Here is a 24509-nt window from a genome sequence, read left to right on the forward strand (position 1 = left end):
CCTGGGTTCGATATTTGCTGCAGTGGCCACACAGAACTCACAGATTACAGGGTTTATTAGGGAAGCACCAGGCTACAACTCAAGTTCAGGAAGAACGCTCAGTCTCTCTCCCAGCCCACCGTCCCTCAGCCAAGAGTCTCTCACAGTCTCTTTCCCAGCAGTGTTGGTCCCTTGGTGTCTCACTCAGCAATGTGTGTCTCTTGCATCTCTTTCCCAGCAACGCATGTCTCAGGAGCCTGTGTCTCTTTCAGCAGCACGTCTTCCTCAACCAGCAGTCAGAGAGAGTTCTGCTTCCGGGAGGCCGCCTTTTGAGCCCGGAAGGGTGGTCAAACTAGCCAATTATGGCATCAGAACTCTAAGCACCTGAGAGAGAGTGGGCACCTCCCAGAACATTGTTTTGTGCCACTCCCAACAGAAATACTCCAGGTGGACACCTTCAGCAATCAGGAGCTCCTCAGTTGCTCATAGCAAATCCCACCTTCGAGTTTACAAAGACGTATGGGTAGAAAAGCCACACAAAATAATTTATTACAGTGCAGGAACATATTGAATCAACTTGTAGGTGTGGATCTATTTGGAATAAGCTGTGGTTTATATAAATTTTTGAAGCCATGGGCAAAAGACAGATGTTTGTGCTTGGGAGAGAGGAAAGGAATTTTGTTTGTAGTGAAATTAATGGAAAGAAAATGAAGATGCATGGTCTTCAGAAATGTTCCTTCATTTTATTCAGGCCTCCACTCAAGGGAGACCATGCCTGGGAGCTCTTCCCAGAATAGCCTCTCCTTTGTCACTCTCTTTTTGCCTGGTTTAGGCTTCTTGCTGTGGTGTTTCACTGCCTTGTGTATTTATTTGTTCTTTATCTGATCATTCCCTCCCACCCCTCAGAATCAGCCAAAACAGAAGCTTGTGTGTTTTGCTCACTGCTGTGGTCCCAGTGCCTAGAATAGTGCCTGGCACACAGTAGGACCTTGATGAAAGCAGGGCAGTATAGTGTAGAGCCAAAAACGAGGAGAGTAAAGCCATTGCCATTGAGTCGATCCTGATTCATAGGACCCTATAGGACAGAGTAGAACTGCCCTACAGGGTTTCCAAGCCTGTAATCTTTATAGAAGCACATCTTTCTCCTGCAGAGCAGCTGGTAGATTCAAACTACCAACCTTTTGGTTATCAGCTGAGTGTTAAACCACTGTGCCACAAGGACTTCTTAAAGTGTAGAGCAGGAACTGGCAAATGTTTCCTATAAAGAGCCACGTAGTGAACATGAGGCTTTGTGGGCCATTCAGTCTGTTGTGACTAAACCATGCTGTTGTAACATAAAAGCAGCAGTAGACATAAACAGATGGGTAGGGCAGTCTACCAGTACTCACATTTGCCCCACTGCTATGTTACTCCTGTGCTTACTGAGGGTGAGTCAGGGGAGCTATAGATATTACGAGCACTTAAGAATATCTTGAAAATTCCCTGCTGACCCAGCTCTCTCTCAGTACTTCTTGTGCACCCTAGGGTGTGTGTTTTTGTTTGTTGTTTGTATTTCGAATGATACCAAGTGCTAATTCTCTTCTCTCTCCTTCTCTACAGAGGAGGAAACCTGACGCTCTTGCACTTCTTGTTGAGTCTGAAAACAGCAGCAGATGATGAGCTGGTGGCTGAGCTGGTGGTGAACGTCCTGAAAGTGTGCCCTGACTTACTGAACAAGTATTTCAAGGAAGTGACATTTTCCTTCCTCCCGAGGGTGAAGTCAGCTTGGTTAAATAATATCAAACTACTAAACAAGGTAAAAAAAAAAAAAAAAAGATATTTAATCAGTGAGATAGGATGAGGAGTAGAGTGTAAAGGATTGAGGGAGAGAGAAAATGACATTTTGACCTGGAAAACTATATAATATGACTGCTTCAGCCAGTTCTTCAAATGGCTGTTTTGGATACATTTGGTGTCCTTTTCCCCTAAGTATAGCATTTTGCTTTTCACCAAGCTGAATTTGGAGGCTTCTGCCTTTTGAATCTGTTGAGGCAATTTCATCTTCATCCACACAGATTTCACAGAGAGTGAAATCTTGAGTCTGAACCACTTAGGCCTGAAGTACTGAAATGTCTCGACTACGGGATAGTTGTTACAGATTGCTGTTTCCAGAACTTAGTACAACTTGAAATCGACTGTGAAATGTTCCTCCAACCACCAGTTCTGAATCAGTTTGTTTAAATGGATATGCATTCATTTTCTTCTGATTGGAGATGTAAACACCCTGTATCTACCAACAGAAATGCTTTTATAAGTTTTTCTGCAGTAATGCTCAGTAGAGTTTTCTCTTGCCCCAATTTATGGAAGTTTAGTGATGAAATGAAGAGCCTTGGTTGGTATAGTGGTTAAAGCAGTTGGTTGCTAATGAGAAGGTCAGCGGTTCAAACCTACCAGTTGCTCCATGGAAGAAAGATGAGGCAGTCTGTATCCGTAAAGATTTACAGCCTTGGGAACCCAATGAGGGTAGCTATGAGTTGGAATTGACGCAATGACCATGAGTTTGGTTTTGGTTTTAGGGATGAAATGAGGACCCCTGGTGGCACAGTGGTTAAGCGCTCATCTAAAAACTGAAAGGTCAGCTGTTCAAAGCCACCAGTCACTTCACAAGAGAAAGATGTGGCAGTCTGCTGCTGTAAAGATTTACAGCTTTGGAAACCCTATGGGGGCAGTTCTACTCTGTCCTATAGAGTCACTCACTATGAGTTAGAATAGGTTTGTTGGCAATGGATTTTTTAATGGTGAAATACCTGGGGTTATCTGTAAAACAAGCTTTTATTCATGTATTCACTATATTTTTCTTGAGCACTTACTATGTCCACAAATGTATTTTGAGGTGAGGAGGACGCATTTTGCTCTTCATTTTGCTAAAGGCAACCTGTGGCTATCACCCCTATTAGGAGCTGCCAAGTGTATGGAGCCAAGCGTATGATCTTTCTAGGCCTGGGTTTGAGTCTTCGCTAGGCTAACAGATGTGTGGCCCTAAGGAACTTAGTAACTTTGTTGAAGTTTAGTTTTGTTACCTGTAAACATTTTTAATTATTCATGTAAAATATCTCTACATCAAAGGAGTATTTTGAAGCTTTGAAAAAACCAAAAAAAACAGACTCACTGCCCTCAGGTCAATTCCAACTCATAGCAACCCCTCCTTGGGTTTCTGAGGTGGTATCTCTATGGGAGTAGATTGCCCAACCTTCCTTTCAAGGAGTGGCTGGTGGGTTTGAACTACCAGCCTTCTGGTTAGCAGTCCAGATGCCTTAGGCACTATGCTGCCAGAGTGCTCCCGAAGCTTTAGAAAGATGACCTAATTTTTCAAGTGCCATCTTTAAAAAGGCTTCTTAAAAGGCTCCCAGACTGTAGGCTGGGTCTGGTATGATGGTCACTGGTCTGGTAGCAACCAGTCCTGTGACCTGGCTTGTTTTTAATAAGTAGATTTTATGGTTAATCTTCTGGACCCCCTTCCTTGTGTTAAGCCTAGACCTTATCACTATAACTATTTCATTGACTTCTCTGTTGGGTGCCTAAAATTTGCCTCAGGTTTGAAATTTACCTCTGGTGCCAACTAATTATCTTTTCTCCTTGTCATAGATCTATGAGGCCCAGCCAGAGATTTCCCGGGCATTTCAGACCAGAGAGTTTATTCCCTTGCCTCGACTCCTCTCAATGGTGATGGTGACAACCGTGCCCCTGGTCTGCAATAAAATCATGTTCACCCAGGCTTTAAATGTAAGGTCATGTGCTCACCCCACCTCCGAAAACTTTCTGCTTCCAAACTCACCGGCTAGGCTGTGTGGTTCTTCTGAGCATCCTGGGTGTGATTGATTGAGTTTTGTCGCTGAGCCTCTGAGGCTTCTGGGACACAGACTTTAGTTTGAAATAGCTCTATAAGTAACTAAGTTCCCTCACCTGGGTAAACATCTTAGCGCTCAAGGCACGTTCCTTCCAGAGAGGGACTGACTTTATGTTGGTGACCCTATTCCAGCACAGAGCCCAGGTCTGTGGATTCCTGCAAGGCTTTAGTCCTGTCTGCTAGTACTCTCTTGCCACGGAGTCAACTCGGACGCTTGGTGACCTCATGTGTCAGAGTGGGCCTCTACTCCCTAGTGTTTTCTATGGCTCATCTTTTGGGAGTGGATTGCCAGGCCTTTCTTCCAGGACCCTCTGAGTGGACTGAAACCTCCAACCTTTTAGTTAGTTGCTACGTACGTTAAACATTTGTACCACCCAGGGACTTAGGCCTGCCTAAACGAGGGAGAATGAATGTGAGGAAAGTGAGTGGGTTCAGTTACCACCCAGTGCCATTTATTAAAATCTCATTTGTTTAGAATTTCTGGAGAGGGCAGGACTGAAATTGGCCTGTTGTTGTTGTTGTTGTTATGTGCCGTTGAGTCGACCCCTGACTCATAGCGACCCCTCCTTGGGTTTCCGAGGCAGTATCACTATGGAAGTAGGATTGCCCAACCTACCTTCCTAGGAGTGGCTGGTGGGTTTGAACCGCCAGCCTTCTGGTTAGCAGTCAAGTGCTTTAGCCACTATGCTACCAGAGCTCCTGAAATTGGCCTAGCAAAAATAAAATAAATTTTTTTTTTCCTCTGGTTTAAGTGGTTAGTGTTAAGGCTGCTTCTGGGGAACATTTCCTTTGAGGACCAATTGTTTTTAGGCATTTTTTTGAAGGGTGTGTTCATGGAAAAAACTGCTATTTGAAAATAATTTCATGTAATTGCTTATTTATTGTAAAGGTCCCTGAGTCCCCTCTGAAGCATTTTGAGGAGATTCATATGTCCTCACTACAGTATCATGGGCTCAGGTGAATGGCTGAGCTGTGGGCACACCTGGGTCTTGGGCCCTGCTGGCCTCTTCCCCATAAACCCATGTTGCCTTAGGACCTGCCTGAGGGAGGCCAGGTATTCAGGACCTGGGTTTCTCTGGGGCAGATGGAGTTCTATCCTCACATCCCCTAACCTTGCTGGCCTTCTCAGGCAGGCTGAGTTGTTGTGTAAGCATCAGGTGGTCAGTGCTTGACCAGGGTCTGCAGAGGGTGGGTTGTCCAAGCAGGAGGTGGTTCCAGTGGCGATAAGTGGCAGTACTTTAATGAGGTGTAGATGCATTAGATCGTACAGTGAGATTAAACAATTTTTTGATATCCATCCAGGGTTTGTTCTTAGAGTGGGCAGTGGGATAAGGGGTAGAGAGGGAGGCCTTTGGGGTGCTAGGCAGAAAGGTCTTTTGTTCTGTTTGCCAGATCTTGATAAGCAAAATTAGAACGCAGCTAACTTGTCCATGTGTTTTGTGGGAGACATTAATTTATCCTTAGGGGCTTGCAGGAAAATAGAATTGGAAGGAATATGTCTGATGTGGCCTCATTTATGGGCAGGGGATCATTTAATCTGGGCAACTGCATTTATAGCCCCCAAGAGTCTCTCCTTTCTCCCTCTGATGTTACTGAGGCAGGATAGGGATTGTGCCTCTGGAATGGCATGCCATCCTTTGGGACAAGTGTTTGCAGGGAAAGCCTCAGGGATCGAGGACAGGTCTTTTTTCCTTTCTGGTTAGTGTATAGGTCTGGGGTGTTATGACAAGAAGCTATATCTGTGGCCCCTTTTTGCATGTTCCCTTTCAGAGAGCTGTGACAGAGTCTTTGTATGCAAGACCTGGTGATTAAAGTGGAATTTAAGTGTTTTTTTTTTAACATTTTTCTTATTCCTTATAGTATTGTCTGAAAATTTTATTTTAATTGTATGCATTTTTGAATCAGAAAGAAAAGAGCTATCTATTTTAGAAATGGGAAATAAGAGGTTTGGAGGTAGGGCCTCAGGCTGAGCTTTTTGCTCTAAGCCCTTTGGGTATACATGTGAACACTTGTTTGGGGGACTTGCTTTGAAGTAATTATGAAGCTGGAGTCATTAGTGTTTTCAGAATACTTAACGTAGTACTGCTGTAGCGTACAATATATGCATGAAACGAAACCACATCTAGTTGGAATACTGGGGAAATAATGGAGTGCCACGGTTGTTAAAGTAAACCAGAAAAGCTTTCTGTTTTCTACCGGATAATAAAATTAAATACCCTAGCTAGTGCCTCTCAAACTTTAATGAGAATCACCTGGAAACCTTGTCAGAATCCAGATTCTGATTCGGCAGGTCTGGAGTAGGGCCTGAGAGTCTGCGTTTCCTAACAGGCATCAGGGTGATGCCAACACTGCTGGTCCTCAGGCCACCCAGTAAGGGCTGTGGGTCTTGACTCTTCCTCCTTCTGGTCATAGCACAGGGTCTGAAACCTTACAGTCTCTCTTCAGTGAGTGAGACCTTTGAGGACCCTTTTCGTTGTTATTCTGAAAGTAAGTAGAGAACCCAGGGTGTTGACAGCCTGGGATTTGGGGCTGTGCATCTGCTGAGCCTGGAGGTGATATTTGCACTAAAGCACCTGATGCATTTTCTTGTCATATCACCACCTGAAGGCTAGGTGCTTTTCATAGTGACTGGTTAGGTCTGGTGAGGTCTTGGTTGTTGTTGGTGCAGATAATGCATACTAGCTGAGTGGTTGTGAGAAAGGCTTACTCAACACAGACAGATGACAAAAACAAAAAAATGAATGGATGTTGATTACCACTTTCCCAGCAATGGCTGAAGCCAGACCTGGAGGATATTAAGAGGACAAGCCCTCTGGTAGCCTCTTCTCACCTGAAGATAGAGACCTGGGTCTCATGTGGCTTCCCTGTGAACGACCCGAGAAGGCCATAGCTGAGCACACCCAGGGCTTGTGTCTACCAGTGTATCCTAAAGACATTTGTGAATTGAACTCTTCTTCTTTTCAGTTGGACAGCAAATCAGTAAAACACACAGCTTTATCCCTTATTTCTGCCATTTTGAAGAGAGCATCAAAGAATATTGACTATTGCCTGGATAAAGAGGTGTGGCAAGAATCAGGTGTGTACACATCTGTGATGATGGAGGAGTTCGTGCAGCTCTTCAGAGAAGCCCTGAGCAAGGTAGGCCTGGAAACCAGGAAATATTGCCTATCCAGAGAAGTTTCCAGGACTTTTCCTTCAGATCTTGCAAATCAGCACACCAGAATGAAAAGGCAGTCTTGGGAGCACAGAGAGTAGGTGCTAAGTGAGGTGTCCCTGAAGCCATGGTATTGGAAAGGCTGGTGGGTACTGTTGTTGCATGAATGATAAAAATCAGCTAGTAAAACATACTACTTAGCATTATAGGCAGTGATGTCACTCTTAAAACAGGAAAACAGGATCCAAAAGTCCTGTGGTAAAATAAAAATGTAGAATATACCTTTGTTCTCTCACTGAAGCAGAATTTGGAGGGGCAGGGTTTTTCTGGTCCTCCTTGGACTTCTGTCTCAGGTGCTGTTGGTGTGTCCCACCCACCAGCCCCAATCTCATACTTCCTCACTAACCACATACACATCTTCTGTCAACAGCCTGGCTGCTCTGGAAGTTTTCCCTCAGCATGTCATGTTGTTGTGTGCCATCTAGTTGATTGCAACTCATGTGATCCTATAGGAAAGAGTCTATCCTATAGGATAGAGGATTTCTAGGACTGTAATCTCTACAGAAGCAGACTGCCACTTATTTCTAATGTGGAGTAGCTGGTGGGTTTGAACTATTAACCTTTTGGTTAGCAGCCAGCTGCTTAACCACTGTGCCACTAGGGCTTCTTTGTAGGTCATAAAGAAGTGTTTCTTTGTTCCCCGTATCTTTGCTCAAGTGAACAAGTCTTAAGAAGTTTGTTTTTAATTTCAGCATTTTTTTCCCCCACCAAATTCTTACCATGTACACTTCTAGAAATTACATACAAAACAGCCTACAAAGGATGTGGGCTTGTTCTCTCCCCAACCCCCATCTCTTACATGCATGCGTGTGCGCGCACACACACACACACACACACACTCTCTCTCTCTCTCTCTGTCTGTCTCTCACCCCCCTTCCTCTCTGTCCCCCTTCCTCCCTCCCTCTCTCCCTCCCTTTATGTTTCTCTCTTCCTCTCTCCCTTCCTCCTTCCCTCCCTCTCCCTCCCTCCTCCCTCCCTCACACACACACAAACATATACACACACTGGCAGGTACTCACACAAACTTCTCACTCATACTCAACAGACTTCTCACATAAAGTTTTTAATATACATGCTGCAAAAACGACAAGGAGGCCACATGTTCCGACCTCCTCTAATTCCACAAAGGGAAGACAGGGTTACCAGCAGTAACCCAAGGCCTATTATTGCCAGGCCAGACATGTTGCTTCCCTCCAGTCCTTTCTCCAACCGTTCCTCCCAGAGCACCCACCACCTCTCTCCTGGGTTCGATAATTCACTGCAGTGGCCACACAGAACTCACAGATTACAAGGTTTATTAGGGAAGCACCAAGCTACAATTTAAGTTCAGGAAGAACGCTCAGTCTCTCTCCCAGCCCAATGTCCCTCAGCCAACAGTCTCTCACAGTCTCTTTCCCAGCAGTGCTGGTCCCTCGGTGTCTCACTCAGCAATGTGTGTCTCTTTCAGCAGCACGTCTTCCTCCACCAGCAGTCAGAGAGAGTTCTACCTCCAGGAGACCTCCTTTTGAGCCCGGCAGGGTGGTCAAACTAGCCAATCATAGCATCAGAACTCTAAGCACCTGAGAGAGAGTGGGCACCTCCCAGAATATTGTTTTGTTCCACTACCAACAGAAATACTCCAGGTGGACACCTTCAGCATTCAGGAGCTCCTCAGTTGCTCATAGCAAATCCCACCTTGGAGTTTACAAAGACTTATGGGTAGAAAAGCCACACAAAGTAATTTACTATACTGCACATGCACACAGACTTTCTCATGTAAACTTTCTCACATACACTCACATTCTCTCTCACACACACACTTTATTATGTATACACACTCTCATACACTCATATACTTGTGCCTCCATCTTCTGTTTTTTTGTTTCTCGTTAGTATGTGTTCAGTTCAGTTGCTTCTCTTCATTGTTTAATGTGACTGATATTTTTGTTTCTTTTTTTCCCTTTTAGATTTTACCAGACCTGAACACTATTGTTTGGGTCTGGCAGTCTCTCCGAAAACAAGAGACCAAACAGGATGATGAGAAAGGAAAGAAGAGTGATGTGACTTCAGCTGCCAGCATCGTTCCCCAGAATGGTGAGGCCTTGTGGGGTGGCGGCTGTGTGTCAGAGACACAGGGCTGACATAGGCATCACAGCTCACCTCCTGTCTAAATGGGCCTTAGAGCCCTTCTGAAGTCCTTTGTAGCTGTGAAGGCATCCTGTGCCTTTTCTGACTTGCAGACATTCTCCCCTTGGGAGGAGTAGCATGAAGTCAGTAGATTGAATTCTAATTTGTATTAGAAAAATATGCCCAAGCAGTGTGTCTCTCTGAGGTCTTGAATGATATATATCATCTGACCTTTTAATTTGGAGCCCTTGTTTCTGTCTGCAGGTAGAGGGGAGCTACACAGTTCCCCTCGTAATAAAATACAGTGATAGCAAGTATTGACTTAGCCCTTGTCTCTGGCCAAGCTATGAGCTTCATGCCTTACATATGTTATGTCACCTAATCCTACAACAGCCCTGTGCTGGTTGGTGCTGCTGCTGTTCCCACTGTGCAGGACACTACAGCACAGAGAAACAGAGTCATCTGTCTGGGGTCACAGCAGTGAGACGGGGATTTAAATCTGGGCATTTGGAACATACCGGTTTTTTTTTTTTAACCACATTGACTCCTCAATCTGGTTGGAGTTCTGTCTGAAGTTCATTACTGATCAAGCCCCAGGGCTCACGATTTGGAACCCTCTTCTCCCATTTCAGTATATAGTTGACCATAATGTGGTATCATCTATCATTTGACATCTTACCTATTGCTGACCTAGGAAAAAAAACAAGTATATTTCTTAATTACATCTGTTTTATTTTGGTCCAGATGATGCAGAAACCATTCTTTTGAAAGCTGTTCTGCTCCAGGTCATATGCCTGTACCAGAAGGTGGTCCCCCATATGGTCATGCAGTACAACTTTGACTTCAGCAAGCTCCTGAAAGGTACGTCGCAAGGGTTGCAGAGCCCCTCTCTCATGTCTGCTGGTGGTTGAAGGAAGCACTGACATAATAGTGAGTCAGCTGAGGACCGGGAAGTCTGGTGGACATTTTTGCTGCATGTGTGATCCAACAGGCTGGTTATTCTTATTTGGACCAGTATTTTAAAAATGGAGTCCCTGGGTGGCACAAACAGCTAAATGCTTGACTAGTCAAAAGGTTGGAGGTTTGAACCTACCCTGAGCAGGGCCTTGGAAGACAAGCCTGGCAGTCTGCATCTGAAAGGTCAAAGCCTTGAAAAGCCAATGGAGCACAGATGGAATCGACTTGACGGCAACTAACAAACATTTTAAAAATCAATTTTCCTTAAGTAATATCAGGAGAGCATTTAACAGCACTGAGAGCAGAGAAGGCGAAGCCAGCCATCCTGGCCTGAGTTACCTGCTGTGGACATTCCAAAGATGACATCATCCAAAGTTAACACAGCCTTTTTCCAAGGGAGCAGAGAGGTATAGGGATGGGGTGGAAACTAGAGGCCCTTAGAAGAAATGTCCTGTTTACGCAGAGGAACCCTGGTTACTTCATATTTTACTTCATGAGTTGGGTTCAAATCACATCTTGTCAGAGTGACGTTGAATTTGTCTGGCCATGCTCCCTTGGTGGTGAATTTTGTGTATGCAAAGTTACTTTATAATTGGGCCTATTGAAGAGCACTTGCAAAAATACCATTCTTGGAATTTATACACACTATTGGAGCTCTGGTGGCGTGGTGCCTAAGGCATTTGACTGCTAACCAGAAGGCTGGCGGTTCAAACCCACCAGCCACTCCTCGGAAGGAAGGTTAGGCAATCTACTTCCATAATGATACTGCCTCGGAAACCCAAGGAGGGTTCATTATGAGTTGGATCCAACTCAGTGGCAGTGAGTTTGATTTTGGGTTATTGAAACAATTTCGAAAAGATGTAATTAATTTTTTCACTGTTTGAAGGTTCTCTTTGCTGTGAGAATAGGATGTTTACTAGAATGTGGCCAATTTGTAGTTAGTAGCTGTGTCCAAGCACAGGAGAAATAGACCAGACCAGAGCGTAAGGACTCAGTCTGAGGCCTGAGGAGCCATCATCTTTGCCCACAAGTGCTACAGTCTGGGGAGAAAGGCACAGCACAGGATAGTATTGACTAGAGGCTGCATTTGGAGTATAGCATAGTGTAGTGTGGGTGATTCAAGCTGTAGGAGGAGGTCAGTGTGGGCTGAGAGTAGGGTCGGGCTTTACTGGCAAGTAGAATTAGGGCTTTTATTAAAGGCCCTTGAGGGGGAGCCCTTGGGTGGCACAATTAAGCACTTGACTACTAATCAAAGGTTGGTGGTTTGAACCCACCCAGAGACACCTTAGAAGAAAGGGCTATGATCTACTTCTAAAAGGTCACAGCCATTGCAAACCCTATAGAGCAGATCTGTTATGCACACATGGGGGTCACTATGGGTTGGAATCGACTCAGTGGCAATTGGTTTAGTTTGCTTTTGGGGAAGAAGAATGTGTCAGGTGAGGTATGCCTGGGCAGAAGAATAAGCACAGACACGTGTAGGTGAGCTATAGGATGTGGGGGCACAAACCTCAGATCCTACCTTTTGAGTATTAGATGGGGAATTTTTTACTTGGTCCTGTTGGCCAGGGGCAGCCATGGCTGGAGCACCTGCCTTCACATGACTTTGTCAGCTTTCCTCTTTTCTATCCCTAGGTGTCATCTCAGAGCAGGGCCTTCGCGACGAGGTCCCTCCCATTCTGCAACACCACATTCTGAAGGTGGCCCTGGAGCTGCCTGCCAGCAAGTTCTTATGGCTAAAGGCACAGGTGGGTGGGAAGCAGAGATCTCTAGTCTTCTGTCATGGACTAACGTGCTGGGTTTGTTGGCTTTTTGGCTTGGGAATTTATAACTGCCATCAGACCCCTTTCATCATTGGGGGTGGTTGCAGGAGGAGGTTATGGCTGTTCTTTAAGAGAGACCTGTATAAGACAGTGGCCAGGCCCTGAGTTGTGAACCAGGAAGCCTGCAAATCTGTTTTCTTTTTATAACTAACAAGGTGCTTAGTATGTCCTAGGAGACCCTAGGTGATACAAAGATTAATGTACTCAGCTGCTAACTGAAGATTTCGAGGTCTGAGTCCACTCAGAAGTACCTTGGAGGAAAGGCCGGATCATCTACTTGTGAAAAATCAGCCATTGAAAATCCTGAGGAGCACAGTTCTCTTGACACACGTGAGGTCGTAGTCACCATTAGTTAGAGTGAACTCCATTGTAACTGGTTAACTGGTGAGCACATCCTCACTGGAAATGTATTATTAACGGCTATAGGAAGTTTTGAAATTTTTTTACTTGACCATTTTCTATTTTTCTTGCTGTTAACCATTTTAGAAGTAAAATAAAATACATTCTTTCTCCTTTGTCCTCATCTTGGGAGAACCTAAGGCAGAGGTAGGAATAGATACCAAGTCAGGAGAGGGTTGCATCTGGGAAAAATAGTATAGATTGCTGGGATTTGTTTTCTGCATTTTTAATATCTTCTAGGAGTTTTTGCAAAATATAATGAAAGTTGAAGATGCAGCAGATGTTTATATATGTGTTTAAACATAGGATGCTGCAAAGAGGACAAGTAGCTAAGCAAAATTGAGTGTTGTCTAGGTGTGTTTCTCAATAGCTCAGGTTTTTTTTAAGGCTTAATAGAACCAATAGCAAAGAAGTGTAGGCTTGTATTTTTACATAAGATATTTGCAGAGAGGTTTAGGAATGCTCTGGCACTGGGGTCTGTGTGTTGTTTTCCCTGTAAGTCCCCTGTGGTTCACCTGCATTGTAGTTGATGTAACTCTTGCTGAGAGCTCACTGTAGGCCAGGCTTTACATGTGTCATCTCATTTAACACCAGTTAAAGATGGCAGTTGAGGCACAGAGCAGTTCAGAAGCTTCTGCAAGGCCCCAACTGTCAGTTGTGGAGCCAGAACTCAACGCTTGCAATCTGGTCTCCAAGTCCTGCTCTCCGTCTTTATATCTCACTGAGGTTACTGCCACCCACCACAGAGAGCTGACAAGCCCAGGGATGCTGATGATTGGTTTTCACTCCAGCTGAACTGGGCAATGGGATCTTGATAATTTAGTTAAAAAGTAAACCAGTAAAAGCAACTACCATTGATGAGATCATAGAGAAACAGAATCCCTCATCCATTGCTGGTGGGACTGTAAAATGGTGTAGTCACTGTGGAAAGCAGTTTGGCAGTTCCTCAAAAGTTGAATATAGACCCAACAATTCCAATCCTAAGTATATACCCAGAAGAAATGAAAGCAAGAATGCAAACAAATCCATATACCAGTGTTCACTCCAGCACTTTTCACAGTAGCTAACAGATGGAAACAACTGAAATGTCTATCAGCAGATGAATGACTAAATAAAATATGGTATACATACACAATAGAACATTATTTGGCCACAGAGAGATACATGCCACAACATGGATGAATCTTGAAAACATGCTGTGTGAAATAAGTCAGTTGCAAAAGGACAAATACTGTATGGTCTCATTTATATGAAATAAGCAAATATTTAGAAGTCAGAAATTAATAATGGTTACTAGGGGAGGGAGGAAGAAGGAACAGATGATTTTTTGTTGAGAGGGCAGTGAGTTTATGTGGTGGTGGGATGTTTTTGATGAGGATATCAGTTGGTGACATAACATGAAAAATATAATCAATGTCATTGAGTTGTAAATCTGGATGTTTTGGTGTGTATGTTTCACCACAATTTTTTTAAAAAAAGTGAAGCAATAATCAGTTGAACCAGTTGCCATCGAAACAGCTCAGACTCATGCCAACCACACGTATGTCAGAGTAGAACTGTGTTCCATAGGGCTTTTCATTGGCTTAGTTTTTGAAAGTCACTCACAAGTCCTTTCTTCCAAGGCACCTCTGGATAGATTTGAACTGCCAACCTTTCTGTTAGCAGTTGAGTGCCTCAACTGTATGCGCTCCCTCTTAATTTGAAGGAAGTTATTAAAACAGTGGTTTATCCCATGCCCCGCCTTATAAGATTACATATGTCAACACGTCTGTTGGGCCATTTAACTCCCCAGCTGTGCAATGATCTGAGTCTTCCTCGTCGCAGGGACCATAAGAACACTGCAGTGAAACAAACAGATTGATGGACTTTGGGTAGGGGATCTGAAGCTCTGTGTACTTCTCTGAGATGTGTTCAAAGCCCAAGGGCCTTTTTAAGAGGATAAAGTACATATAAGTGATTGTGTTAGGACTGGCATCCTGATGAGATGGACCAAGTACAGCCTTTGATGGAGTCAGGCCCTGGGGCCTATTCTGTCCCTGCCACCATCACGTAGACAGCATCTGCACCAAACCTCCTAGGGTTTGACTCTCAGTTCTGGCAGTAAACAGCTGCACCAAACCTCCCAGGGTTGACTCCTAGTTCTGCCAATAAACAGCTGTGTAACTTTAATCAAGTTAGTTACCCTTTCTGTGCCTTAGTTTCCACATATGTAGAATGGAGGCAACATTGTACCCACCTCACTAGATTATTTTGGGGGGTGAGTCAGTATACGTGATGGCAAAGGCAACATATACTTAATGTAATCACTTTCCCATTATTTCTACAACACTGTTGTTTGGGGTTTGGATGAGCTACCTAACTTCTGAGTTGCCTCATATATAAAATATATATAACAGTCTTACTGAGTTATAGGTTAAAATGTAATGATGGAAAGGGCCTGTCAGCTTGCCAGGCATACAGTACATGTGTGCCCAGCAAGTGATAACCCCTTTATTTTTCTAATGTCATATCGTTTAAACTCTAGGAAGGCCCAGATGCAGAAGTTGTTGGAGGAGAAAGATCCGTGTTTTACTTATTGATGAAAATGTTTGTGACCAGTAGTCATTCACAACTCAAGTCATCCACCAAACTTCTGATCATAAAGGTGAGTGTTTTCCACCAGTCTCTCATTCCAAGAAGCATTTTGCCCAGATCATTTTTGTAGTAGGTGCTTAGTATACCACTGTTGAATTAAGGATGCATTAGGAGTATTGTAAATTTGAAAACAGATATTGTAGTAGTTTTTATTTAAATGTCTTAAACTTAGCTGCATTCCTGAGTGAGGCAGCATGGTGAAGGGAAGAAAATAAGCCTCTGAAGTCCTACTCCTAGGTTTGGATCCCGGTTCTCTCACATCCTGGGTAGCATTGGGTAAGTTAACTTAACCTCTCTGAACTTAGTTTTCCCATGGTAAATGAGGATACTGAAATCATAGAGTTGCAGAGAAGATGAAATGTAATAAGGTAGTAGGCTGTGTCTGGTACTTCATAGGCCCAATAAATACTGGATTTCCAGCTCTCCTGGGCAGCTGTGTAGTGGACTCTGCCTCTTCCCTCATCTCTAGACTGTTGGCCTTCTCAGGACCTGTTAGCCTTTTTGACTTTGTCCATCATCCATAGCACAGACATCCTGTTGAAGTCAGTGGAAGAGAATGAACAGTTTGTTTACTTCTTTTCCTTCTACTTGATAGTTAGGTTTCCTGGGACTGGATCAGGTCTTACTGTAGCAGTAAGAAATCTAGATCCTTTATTTCTGCTATGCAGCAGATGTCTTAGAGGGTGCTACCCAAATAGTTTTCCTTTTTCTTTGAAGTGCTTACAATCCTGCTGCCCTTTAATATCCTCACCTGAGCTGCTTAGAAAACAAACATGTAGGCTTTGACCTCCACAGGTTGCTGTTTCTTTACAGGTAGTGCGGATGTGAACTTGATTCCATGATCACAACTTGCAGGTGGAAGTCCCTGGGTGGCACATACGGTTAAGTGTTTGGCTACTAAAGGAATGGTTGGTGGTTCAAATCAACCCACAGGTGCCTTAGAAGAAAGGCCTGGAAATTTACTTTCGAGAGATCACCAGCCCATTGCCATTAGCCATTGGATACCTGTGGAGCACAGTTTTCTTCTGACCTAAATGAGTCAGAATCAACTCAATGGCAGCTGTATTTGTGTCTTTTTTTTTTTTTTTTTTTTAATTGCAGTTGGGTGTGATTGGCGTAATCAGGTTTGCCTGTGGTACACTCATTGTAGGGCTTCCAGCCAGGAGGTCACCTTGGACCTAAAGTCTCTTAAATCAGGCCGTGTAGGATCATTGGTTATTCACACACATACATACACCCTGAGCACACACAGATTTAAGTCCAGTCTCATAACAAATTCTCTTCTGTTAGAAGCGACAGGTGCTTCTCGATCAAGGTCTGACCATTGTGGTGCCACATTGAGATGATGCAATGTGACTGGTTTGTTATTTTGGAGAATTTTTTACAGGGTGAGGGTTGAGCAGCTTTGAGGTCAAAGAGTCATGCATACTTTCCTGAGTCTGAAAATCCAGGTAGAAAATCAGACTCCTAAGGAGCAGGATATTTTTTCCCCTTTTTGTTATTTAGGAAATAGGGAAAAGGACTAATAAGCAGAAGACTAAAGGGTATCTTAGAATGATTCTTACTCTCTTTCCTGGTTTCCCTCACTGATAGGCATTATTTTGAAAGAGTAGCATTTAGAGTAAAAGTTGACTTTGGTAAGAATTTTACCCACTATGTGCTCCTTGGGTTTTTGTGTGGTGCTGGAACATGATTAAGCCACATCAGCGCCCACAGGACACAGACTCCATCCGGACTCTCCCACTGAGTCTCTGCTTCCTGACAGATTCTACGTGATACTGGGGTGTTTGAGCACACCTGGAATGAGCTGGAGCTGTGGCTGGAGCACCTGGACAACACTGTGGAGAAGAAAAAAGAAACTGTGATTCAATTTTTGGAAAGTGTAAGCATATATTTCCTGTCTTTCAGTGTAAAAGGAACCTGTTCAGGGGATAATGATACTAAATTATCTTCAGCATCATTAATGCAGTTTTGATGCATCGGTGCCAAAAGACTTCTCATCCTGATTTAGTTCCTAATTCTTACTGAGACTAATTCTTGTTTATCTTTAGAATATGTAAAAAGGGAATAGTTTACTTTATGCTTACTCCCACTAAACATGATATAAGTAGCCCTGGTGGCTCAACAGTTAAGCACTTGGCTGCTAACTGAAAGGTCAGTGGTTCGAACCTACCAGCTGGTCTTTGGGAGAAAAGACTAGGTGATCTGCTTCCATAAAGATTATAGCTTAGGAAACCCTGTGGGGCAGTTCAGCTCTGTCACATGTGCTTACCGTGAGTCAAAATCCACCTGGCACACAACAACAACAAACATAATATTAAAAGGGGATTTTTTTTTTTTTTAAATCCCACAATACATATTTTTAAAAAAGCTTTGAAATGTTAACACTTTAGCACATCGTTTTATTTTGACCACTGGTGTTCTTATCTTGTATCCATTTCTCTTGTGACCATCTAAATGTTTTGCACTTGGCTCTTTAATGAACAGGTTTTATTGACATTGGTGGCGAATCCATATTCATACACAGACAAAGCATCTGATTTTGTTCAGGAAGCCAGCACCCTGCAAACCACTATGACAAAGCAAGATGCCGACGACGTTAGCATCCCTGTCTCCCACATTGATGGTATGTCATGCTCCCTCTTGTACTGCTTGAGGTTCTGAAAATAGAGCTGCAGCTGCAGGTACAGGTTAGAGACAGAAAGGGTGAGAATTGCATTACTCTGCCTTCATGTAGCTACCACTCGTCTGTCAGTTTGTCATACTGTGGGGGGTTATGTGTTGCTATGAGGCTGGAGGCTATGTTACTGATATTTCAAATACCAGCAGGGTCACCCATGGTGGACAGGTTTCAGCAGAGCTTCCAGACTAAGACAGACTTGGAAGAGGCCATCCACTTCTCAAAGAATTGGCCAGTGAAAACCTTATGAATAGCAGTGAAACACTGTCTGATGTAGTATTGGAAAACTTGATGAATGGCTCTGGAACATTGTCCAATATAGTGCCAGAAGATGAGCCCCTCAGGTTGGAAGGCATTCAGTATGACAGCTCAAAATACAGTGGCTCAGGGATCTAGGTGGTGCTCATCCTGTGGCTATGCCATCTCAACATGTGGCTTCCAGGTCACTCTGCCTTCATGCAGTCTGCAGACATCCCATTTCTTTCAGTCATGAAATCAATCTGTTCTGGAAATGAAGATCACCATGTTTGTTAAACATTTACACCACTTATTTGCTGGATTATTTTCATTGGTTCGGTGTTTATTGTGTGCTGGGAACTTCTTTGAGTTCCTTACAAATCTTAGCTCATGTAAACCTCAATAGTAGTACCGATTACTATTGAGTTGATTCCACCTCATGGTGCCCCATGCATTTCAGAATAGAACTGATCCATAGGGTTTTCAATGGCTATGATCTTACAGGGGAGCTCTGGTAGCATAGTGGCTAAGGCACTTGACTGCTAACCAGAAGGCTGGCGGTTCAAACCCACCAGCCACTCCTCGGAAGGAAGGTTGGGCAATCCTACTTCCGTAGTGATACTGCCTCGGAAACCCAAGGAGGGGTCGCTATGAGTCAGGGCTGACTCGACGGCACATAACAACAACAACAACAACATGATCTTACAGAAGTAGATCACCAGGTCTTTCTTCTGTGGTGTCACTGGGTACATTCACATTGCCAGTCTTTTGGCTGGTAGCTGAGAGCAAACCATTGTGTCACCCAGGGACAAAACAACCCTAAGGGAGAGGTGTGATTATCCTCATTTTATAGATAAGGCAAATGAGGCCCAGGAAGGTTAAATAACTTGCCTCAGCTAACACCAGTAACACTAGTAAGTAGCAAAGTCAAGATTTGAATCCAAACACGGGCTTTAACCTTTATACTACTTTGCCTCTGAGATTTTGGCAGGTTTGCCTAAGTGTCCAGGTTAAAGCTCCTGGGCTTCTTGTCACTCGAGGCCATGTGGGGATGTCAGTAATTTCCCCTCCCCATTGCAGATTTAAGTCCTGCCTCATTACAAATCCTGTTGACTTAGGAACAGTGGGTGCTTCTTGACCAAGGTCTGGCTGTTACTTCCTCAGCTGAATAATCTGGATTTTGTTGTCAAAGACCTTAAAACTTCATGTAGGCAGTATCTTCATCTTTGTAGGATGATATTGATCATTTTCTCTTGAGAAAAGTTTAGCTTTCATTTTTTCTGTTTTTATAAATATTCTCTCACTTGTCCCTCCCCATGGGGTTCTTTGCAGTAGGATCCTTTGGGAGCTCTTACCTGGACTTCATTCCTCCCTTTCTGTTTCAGATGTCCTGGACATAGTGGACGTCCTGGTTGAGGGCAGTGAAGGCTTGAATGAGGAAATCGGGTTCTCATTGAACGAAGATATGATCTTGCTCACATTCCCATTCAGTGCTGTGATACCTGCAGCCCTGGAAGCTAGAAATAAGTTACTTCTTGGGAAAAAAAAGAAAGCAGGTACTCATTTATGGTCAGATGTTCTGGCTGCATCAGGCCAGCCAGGTCTTTGTGGGGTAGGAGGTTGGAACTCCAAGGCCTCTGGAAATAATTGCTGAAAACTCAGGTCAGGATTTCAGACCCATCAAAGTGATAGTGATAGTTACCCAGCTGGCAAGAGCTACAAGTACAGGGATAGAAATCTTGAGGCTGGGGAAGCTGGTGGAAATTGGTTATTTGAAGGATCAGATGTTTGCATGGTTGCACAGACACCAGCTGGAACACCGTGGTTTCTCTTCATTATTTATTTTTGATACCTTGACACTAGCAGTATGAATCATTCATATATGCTGGGTATCGAAGGGATTACATAGATCTCAATGGCATAATTAGTCAGGAGAGTACAGCTTTTGGTGCAGTAACAAGCCCCAACATTTCTGTGATTTCATGGCCTTGTCATAGTCCAGTACAGGTCAGTTGCTCTCCTAGATGGTTTTCCTCCAGAAGATGGCTCAGGGATCCAGGCAGCACTCGTCTTGTAGCTATGCCATCTCAACATGTGGCTTCTAGGGTCATTGCCGAAGAAGAAGAGAGTGGACAGTCAGCAGGAGGTGCTGTGGCCGGGCCTAGAAGTGACTAAACTTAGCCATGTGGTCCCAACCTTGGAGGCTTGTGTGCCGAGAAAGAGAATTGGGAGTACCTAGCCTGTTTTTACCAAGGCAGCTTTTGCCTCACCTTTTCAGGGCCTGGATGATCATACTTCTGGGCCTACAGACTTGAAGTCTGACTGTGTCTGTATTTAAAAAACAGTCCCTGTTCAGTCTGCTACTATACCTCATGCACAGCCACTATCCGTCTGTTGGTGGAGGCTTGTGTATTAACTATGAGGCTGAACAGGTTTTAGCAGAACTTTCACACTGAGATGAGCCCTGGTGGCACAATGGTTAAAGCATTCAGTTGCTAACCAAAAAATGTCAGCAGTTCAAACCTACCAGCTACTCCATGGGAGAAAGATGAGGCCATCTGCTTCCATAAATAGTTACAGGCCCTGTGAGATAGCTCTGCTCTGTCCTATACGGTCACTGTGAGTTGGAATTGATTAGATGGCAGTGAGTTTTTGTTTGTTTCAGACTAAAACAGTAGATCTGGTGAGCCGCTTCTGAAAATCAGTGAAAACCTTATATGTCATAGTGGATCACAGTGGATTATGGGGATCACATGGGGTTGTTCTGAGTCAGAGCTGACTTAGTGGCAGCTAGTGACAAGAATAGTACACTCTGCAGTGGTAGCATCTGCCTTCCAGTGTAGTTGTGGAATTGGCATGACTTTTTCTGGGTCTTGAATATTTATGGGGTATGAGATGATTGATGAATCACAGAAGGGGGTCCCAGCAAGCCTTCCCACTCATATCTCATCCTTGGCAGGAGCAAGCATTGTGGCATACCTGACGGCAGTGTTGACAGACCTCCTCCACACCCAGAGAGACCCCCTGGCTCTGTGTCTTCTGCTCCAGGCTTATGATAAGTTAGAACCCACAGGCTCACTCTGGTGCAAGCAGCTCTGCCGGTTTCACAAATACTATAGCCTCTGGATCCCAGAGCAAGCCCGAGAAACCTTGGTGAGTAGCGGCCATAGCTGTGACACTGCTCCGGCTGAGGCCTGGGGCTTTCCCTAGAAAATCTCCGAGGTTTCTCCCATGGGACACAGCTGGTGCTATACAGCTTGCAGGGTAAAATTCCTTCACCTTCCACCCACTCCCATCAAGTCAATTCTGAGTCATAGCAGCCCCATTGGGTTTCCAAGGCAGTAAAACTTTGGACGACTCGATGGCAAACAACAACAACACAACAACAAAAACTTTATGGAAGTCGATTGCCTTTTCTTCCTTCCACAGAGCATCTTGTGGATTTGAACCACCAGCCTTCTGGTTAGCAGTCAAATGCCTTAGGCACTATGACACCAGAGCTCCTTCTACATTTCTACTGCTAAGAGAGGAAGCTCAGTGGTATTACTCTACTCAGCTGATGTGGCTGGGATACAAAGGACTCAGTAATGCAGCAAAATTAAATTTTCCCCTGGCTCCATTATAATGATAATTGCCTAATCACTGTTTCAGCTTTGAGGCTGCGTTTTCCTCTTTTTCCCTACTGAGTCAATGGTGTCTTGGCTGTCTTCAGTGGACTAAGCTTAGCCTGTCCCCAGACTTACCAGTGCTCAGCCTTGAGGCTTGGCCTTAGAGGCTCCTAGCAAGTTCCATTTTGCTAAAACTGGGAAAGTAAAGAGAAAAAAAGAAGTTTTTATTTTATTTATGAGGAGTACATTCCTATAGCGGAGGGACTATGATTCTGACTGTAACACTGACTATTTACAAATGCTAGGTTGGGCAAGAAATTAACTTTGCAATGTGCATTTTTGTTTTTTCATTCAATTTTAACTGTCCTCAAGTAAGCTGGCTGTTTTGGACCTCCTTGTGATATTAGTGACAGTGGCTCACGTTGAATGCATTTTTACCATTTGCTAGGCTTTATATAATTTTCTGTGCTGAGCTTGTTTTGTTTATAAATTGTGTTATCACTTCCTTCGTTGCTATTGTTTTAGTATTTGTGCAATAGCTGGTCCTCTTTTCATTTTGATGAGAAGGCTTATCATTTTGCTTTGAGGTTACCCTGTGATTTGTAGTTTTCTTCCCAAGTTTAGAACAGTCTGTTCTATCTTGTAGTTGTCTTGACTTCCCTACCATTTAGAAGTTCTATAATAACACAGTTTTTTTCCCTCTTTTTGGTATGTATTTGTCCTCATTTGTCAATTGATTTCTCTGGTTCCCTGTTTATAATCTTGTAGGCTTATTTACTTTGGATACTTCTATAACTGGGTTGGTTTCTGGGTTATGTCATCATGTGTGTTAATGGTCAGTTATTGTTTGTTGTTTTTAGTTTTCTGTCCAAAGGGACTCCCTTTAGTATCTCTTGTAAGGTTGGTCTGGTTTTAACAAATTCCCATAATTTCTGCTTATCTGGAAGTGTCCTAATTTCACCATCATATTTGAGGGACAATTTTGCTGCGTATATAATTCTTGATTGGAAATTTTTCTCTTTCAGACTTTATATATACCATCCCATTGTCTTCTTGCCTGCATGGTTCCTGCTGAGAAGTCTGAGCTTAGTCTTGGTTGCCTCTTGTAGGTAACTTTTCGTTTTTCCCATGCTGCTTTCAGGATTCTTTCTTTGTCTTTGGTTTTGGTGAGTTTGATGATGATATATCTTCTTGTTGTTGTTGTTATGTGCTATCAAGTCAGACCCGACTCACAGCAACCCCTCCTTGGGCTGCTGAGGCAGTATCACTACGGAAGTAGATTGCCCAGCCTTCCTTCCGAGGAGTGGCTGGTGAGTTTTAACCGCCAGCCTTCTGGTTAGCAGTCAAGTGCCTTAGGTACTATGCTACCAGAGCTCCTGATGATGTCCTGGTGATTTTCTTTTGGGGTCTATCCTGTTTGGGGTTCATTGGACTTCTTGAATGGGTATATTCTCATCTTTCATCATACCAGGAAAATTCTCTTCCAACAAATCTTTGACAATTTTTTCTGTCGTTTTATTTGTCTCTTCCTGTTCTGGAATTCCGATTACACATAGGTTATTCCTTTTGATGGTATCCCACATGAACCTTAGACTTTCTTCATTTTGTTTTGATCTTTTTTCTGATTGTTCCCTTTCCAAAGAAGTATTCAGGTATTTGCTTTCAATCTTGTAATTCTGTCTTCCATTGATTCAATTCTGCTCCTTTGCCTGTTCAATGTCTTACCTATTTCTGAAAATTTAGTATTAATCTTCTGGGTTTCTATCTGTAGATTTTGTATCATTTTTAATTTTTCAATTATTTTGTCATTTTGTTCTTGTATTATCTTTTGAAATTGTTGTAGGGTTTTCTCTGTGTTTTCCTCAATTTTGTCAGTGTTTTCCTTGATCTGTCTCTCAGTTCATTGAAGGTATCTAAATATAATTCTTTTGAATTCCTTATCAGGTAGTTCCAATACTGATTCTTCCTCAGGGATGTGTTTTGGGTCTATATCCTGGTCCCTTGTTTCTCCTGCTTTATCTTGCTTCTTTGTGTGAACTGTCATGCTCTGTTGTCTCTGAGGCATTGTGTTTTTGTGTTTATATTTACTGGTGATTGATTGTATGTTGGAGTGACTTGCCCACGATTTTTGTTTTCTTTGTATGTTATCTGTGTAAGCAGGGTACTGTGCTGTGCCCCTTTGTTCCCTAGTTGGCAGCCTTATACACTCACCACCTGTCTCCTTTCCCATTGTCAGCCTCCCATATGTCCCTGTCATCCTTGGCAAATGAGCCTACTCTTAGGTCCCTGGAATCTGAATGAGAATGCTGTCACTTTAAAATCCAAAATGGCCACTGCTTGTAAACATTCAAAATGGCTGCACCCTCAGTCACTTTAAATATCCAAAATGGCCACTGCTTGTAAACAGTCAAAATGGCTGTGCCCTCCAGACAGCCAAAAGTCCACAGCTCAGGTTGTTTCCCTCCTTGCTGTTTCCCTTTCTAGTCGTAGGCCACCAGCGCAATCATCCCTGCAGCCCTTGGCAACCAGGGCTGATCTTTAGGTCAATTCTCAGGTCCCAACACCACTTGGAAATATTCAGGCTGTTGGTCCCGTTAGAGTAGCTGACAGTCCACTACTCTGACCGTCTCTGTACTCACTGTTTTCGTTCAGGTGCCTAATCCACTTCTGTATACTTCCTCTCAAAGCTCAGGGCTCCAGAATTATCTTCTGTATCTCTGTCAGTTGGTTTCTCTTTTCTTTGTTGAAGAGGGTCTGTGTAGCTTGTCTGCCTATTCCATCTTCCCGGAAGTCTCCATCTGCTAGGCTTTATACTAAGTGTGCTGCCTGGGTGTTAAACCATTTAATACTCACAACTCTGAGAAGGTCAAGACTTCCTAACCTCATTATATAAATGGGGACACTAAGGCACAGAGCAGTTTCCCACCAGCAGTCAGTGGTGGCTTGTGCCCAGGGAGTCTGGCTTCAGAAATTGAGCCCATAATAA

At 43.6% G+C, this 24509-nt stretch overlaps 1 protein-coding gene across 1 annotated transcript in view; it reads left to right on the forward strand.

Moving 5' to 3' along the window:
• The window catches only part of URB1 (URB1 ribosome biogenesis homolog), a 124838-nt gene that overhangs the window by 30797 nt on the left and 69532 nt on the right, over positions 1-24509 (forward strand). Inside the window, exons 9-19 of the mRNA XM_007941287.1 lie at positions 1579-1774; positions 3604-3741; positions 6830-7003; positions 9026-9152; positions 9930-10046; positions 11778-11890; positions 14889-15008; positions 16764-16880; positions 17486-17624; positions 19301-19471; positions 20875-21068. Coding sequence (XP_007939478.1) covers positions 1579-1774; positions 3604-3741; positions 6830-7003; positions 9026-9152; positions 9930-10046; positions 11778-11890; positions 14889-15008; positions 16764-16880; positions 17486-17624; positions 19301-19471; positions 20875-21068 — 1606 coding nt within the window. The remainder of the gene's footprint in view (positions 1-1578; positions 1775-3603; positions 3742-6829; positions 7004-9025; positions 9153-9929; positions 10047-11777; positions 11891-14888; positions 15009-16763; positions 16881-17485; positions 17625-19300; positions 19472-20874; positions 21069-24509) is intronic.

Source organism: Orycteropus afer, unplaced genomic scaffold (assembly GCF_000298275.1).
Source record: "Orycteropus afer afer isolate SDZICR_OR568_19922 unplaced genomic scaffold, OryAfe1.0 scaffold00078, whole genome shotgun sequence".
Classification (NCBI taxonomy): domain Eukaryota; kingdom Metazoa; phylum Chordata; class Mammalia; order Tubulidentata; family Orycteropodidae; genus Orycteropus; species Orycteropus afer.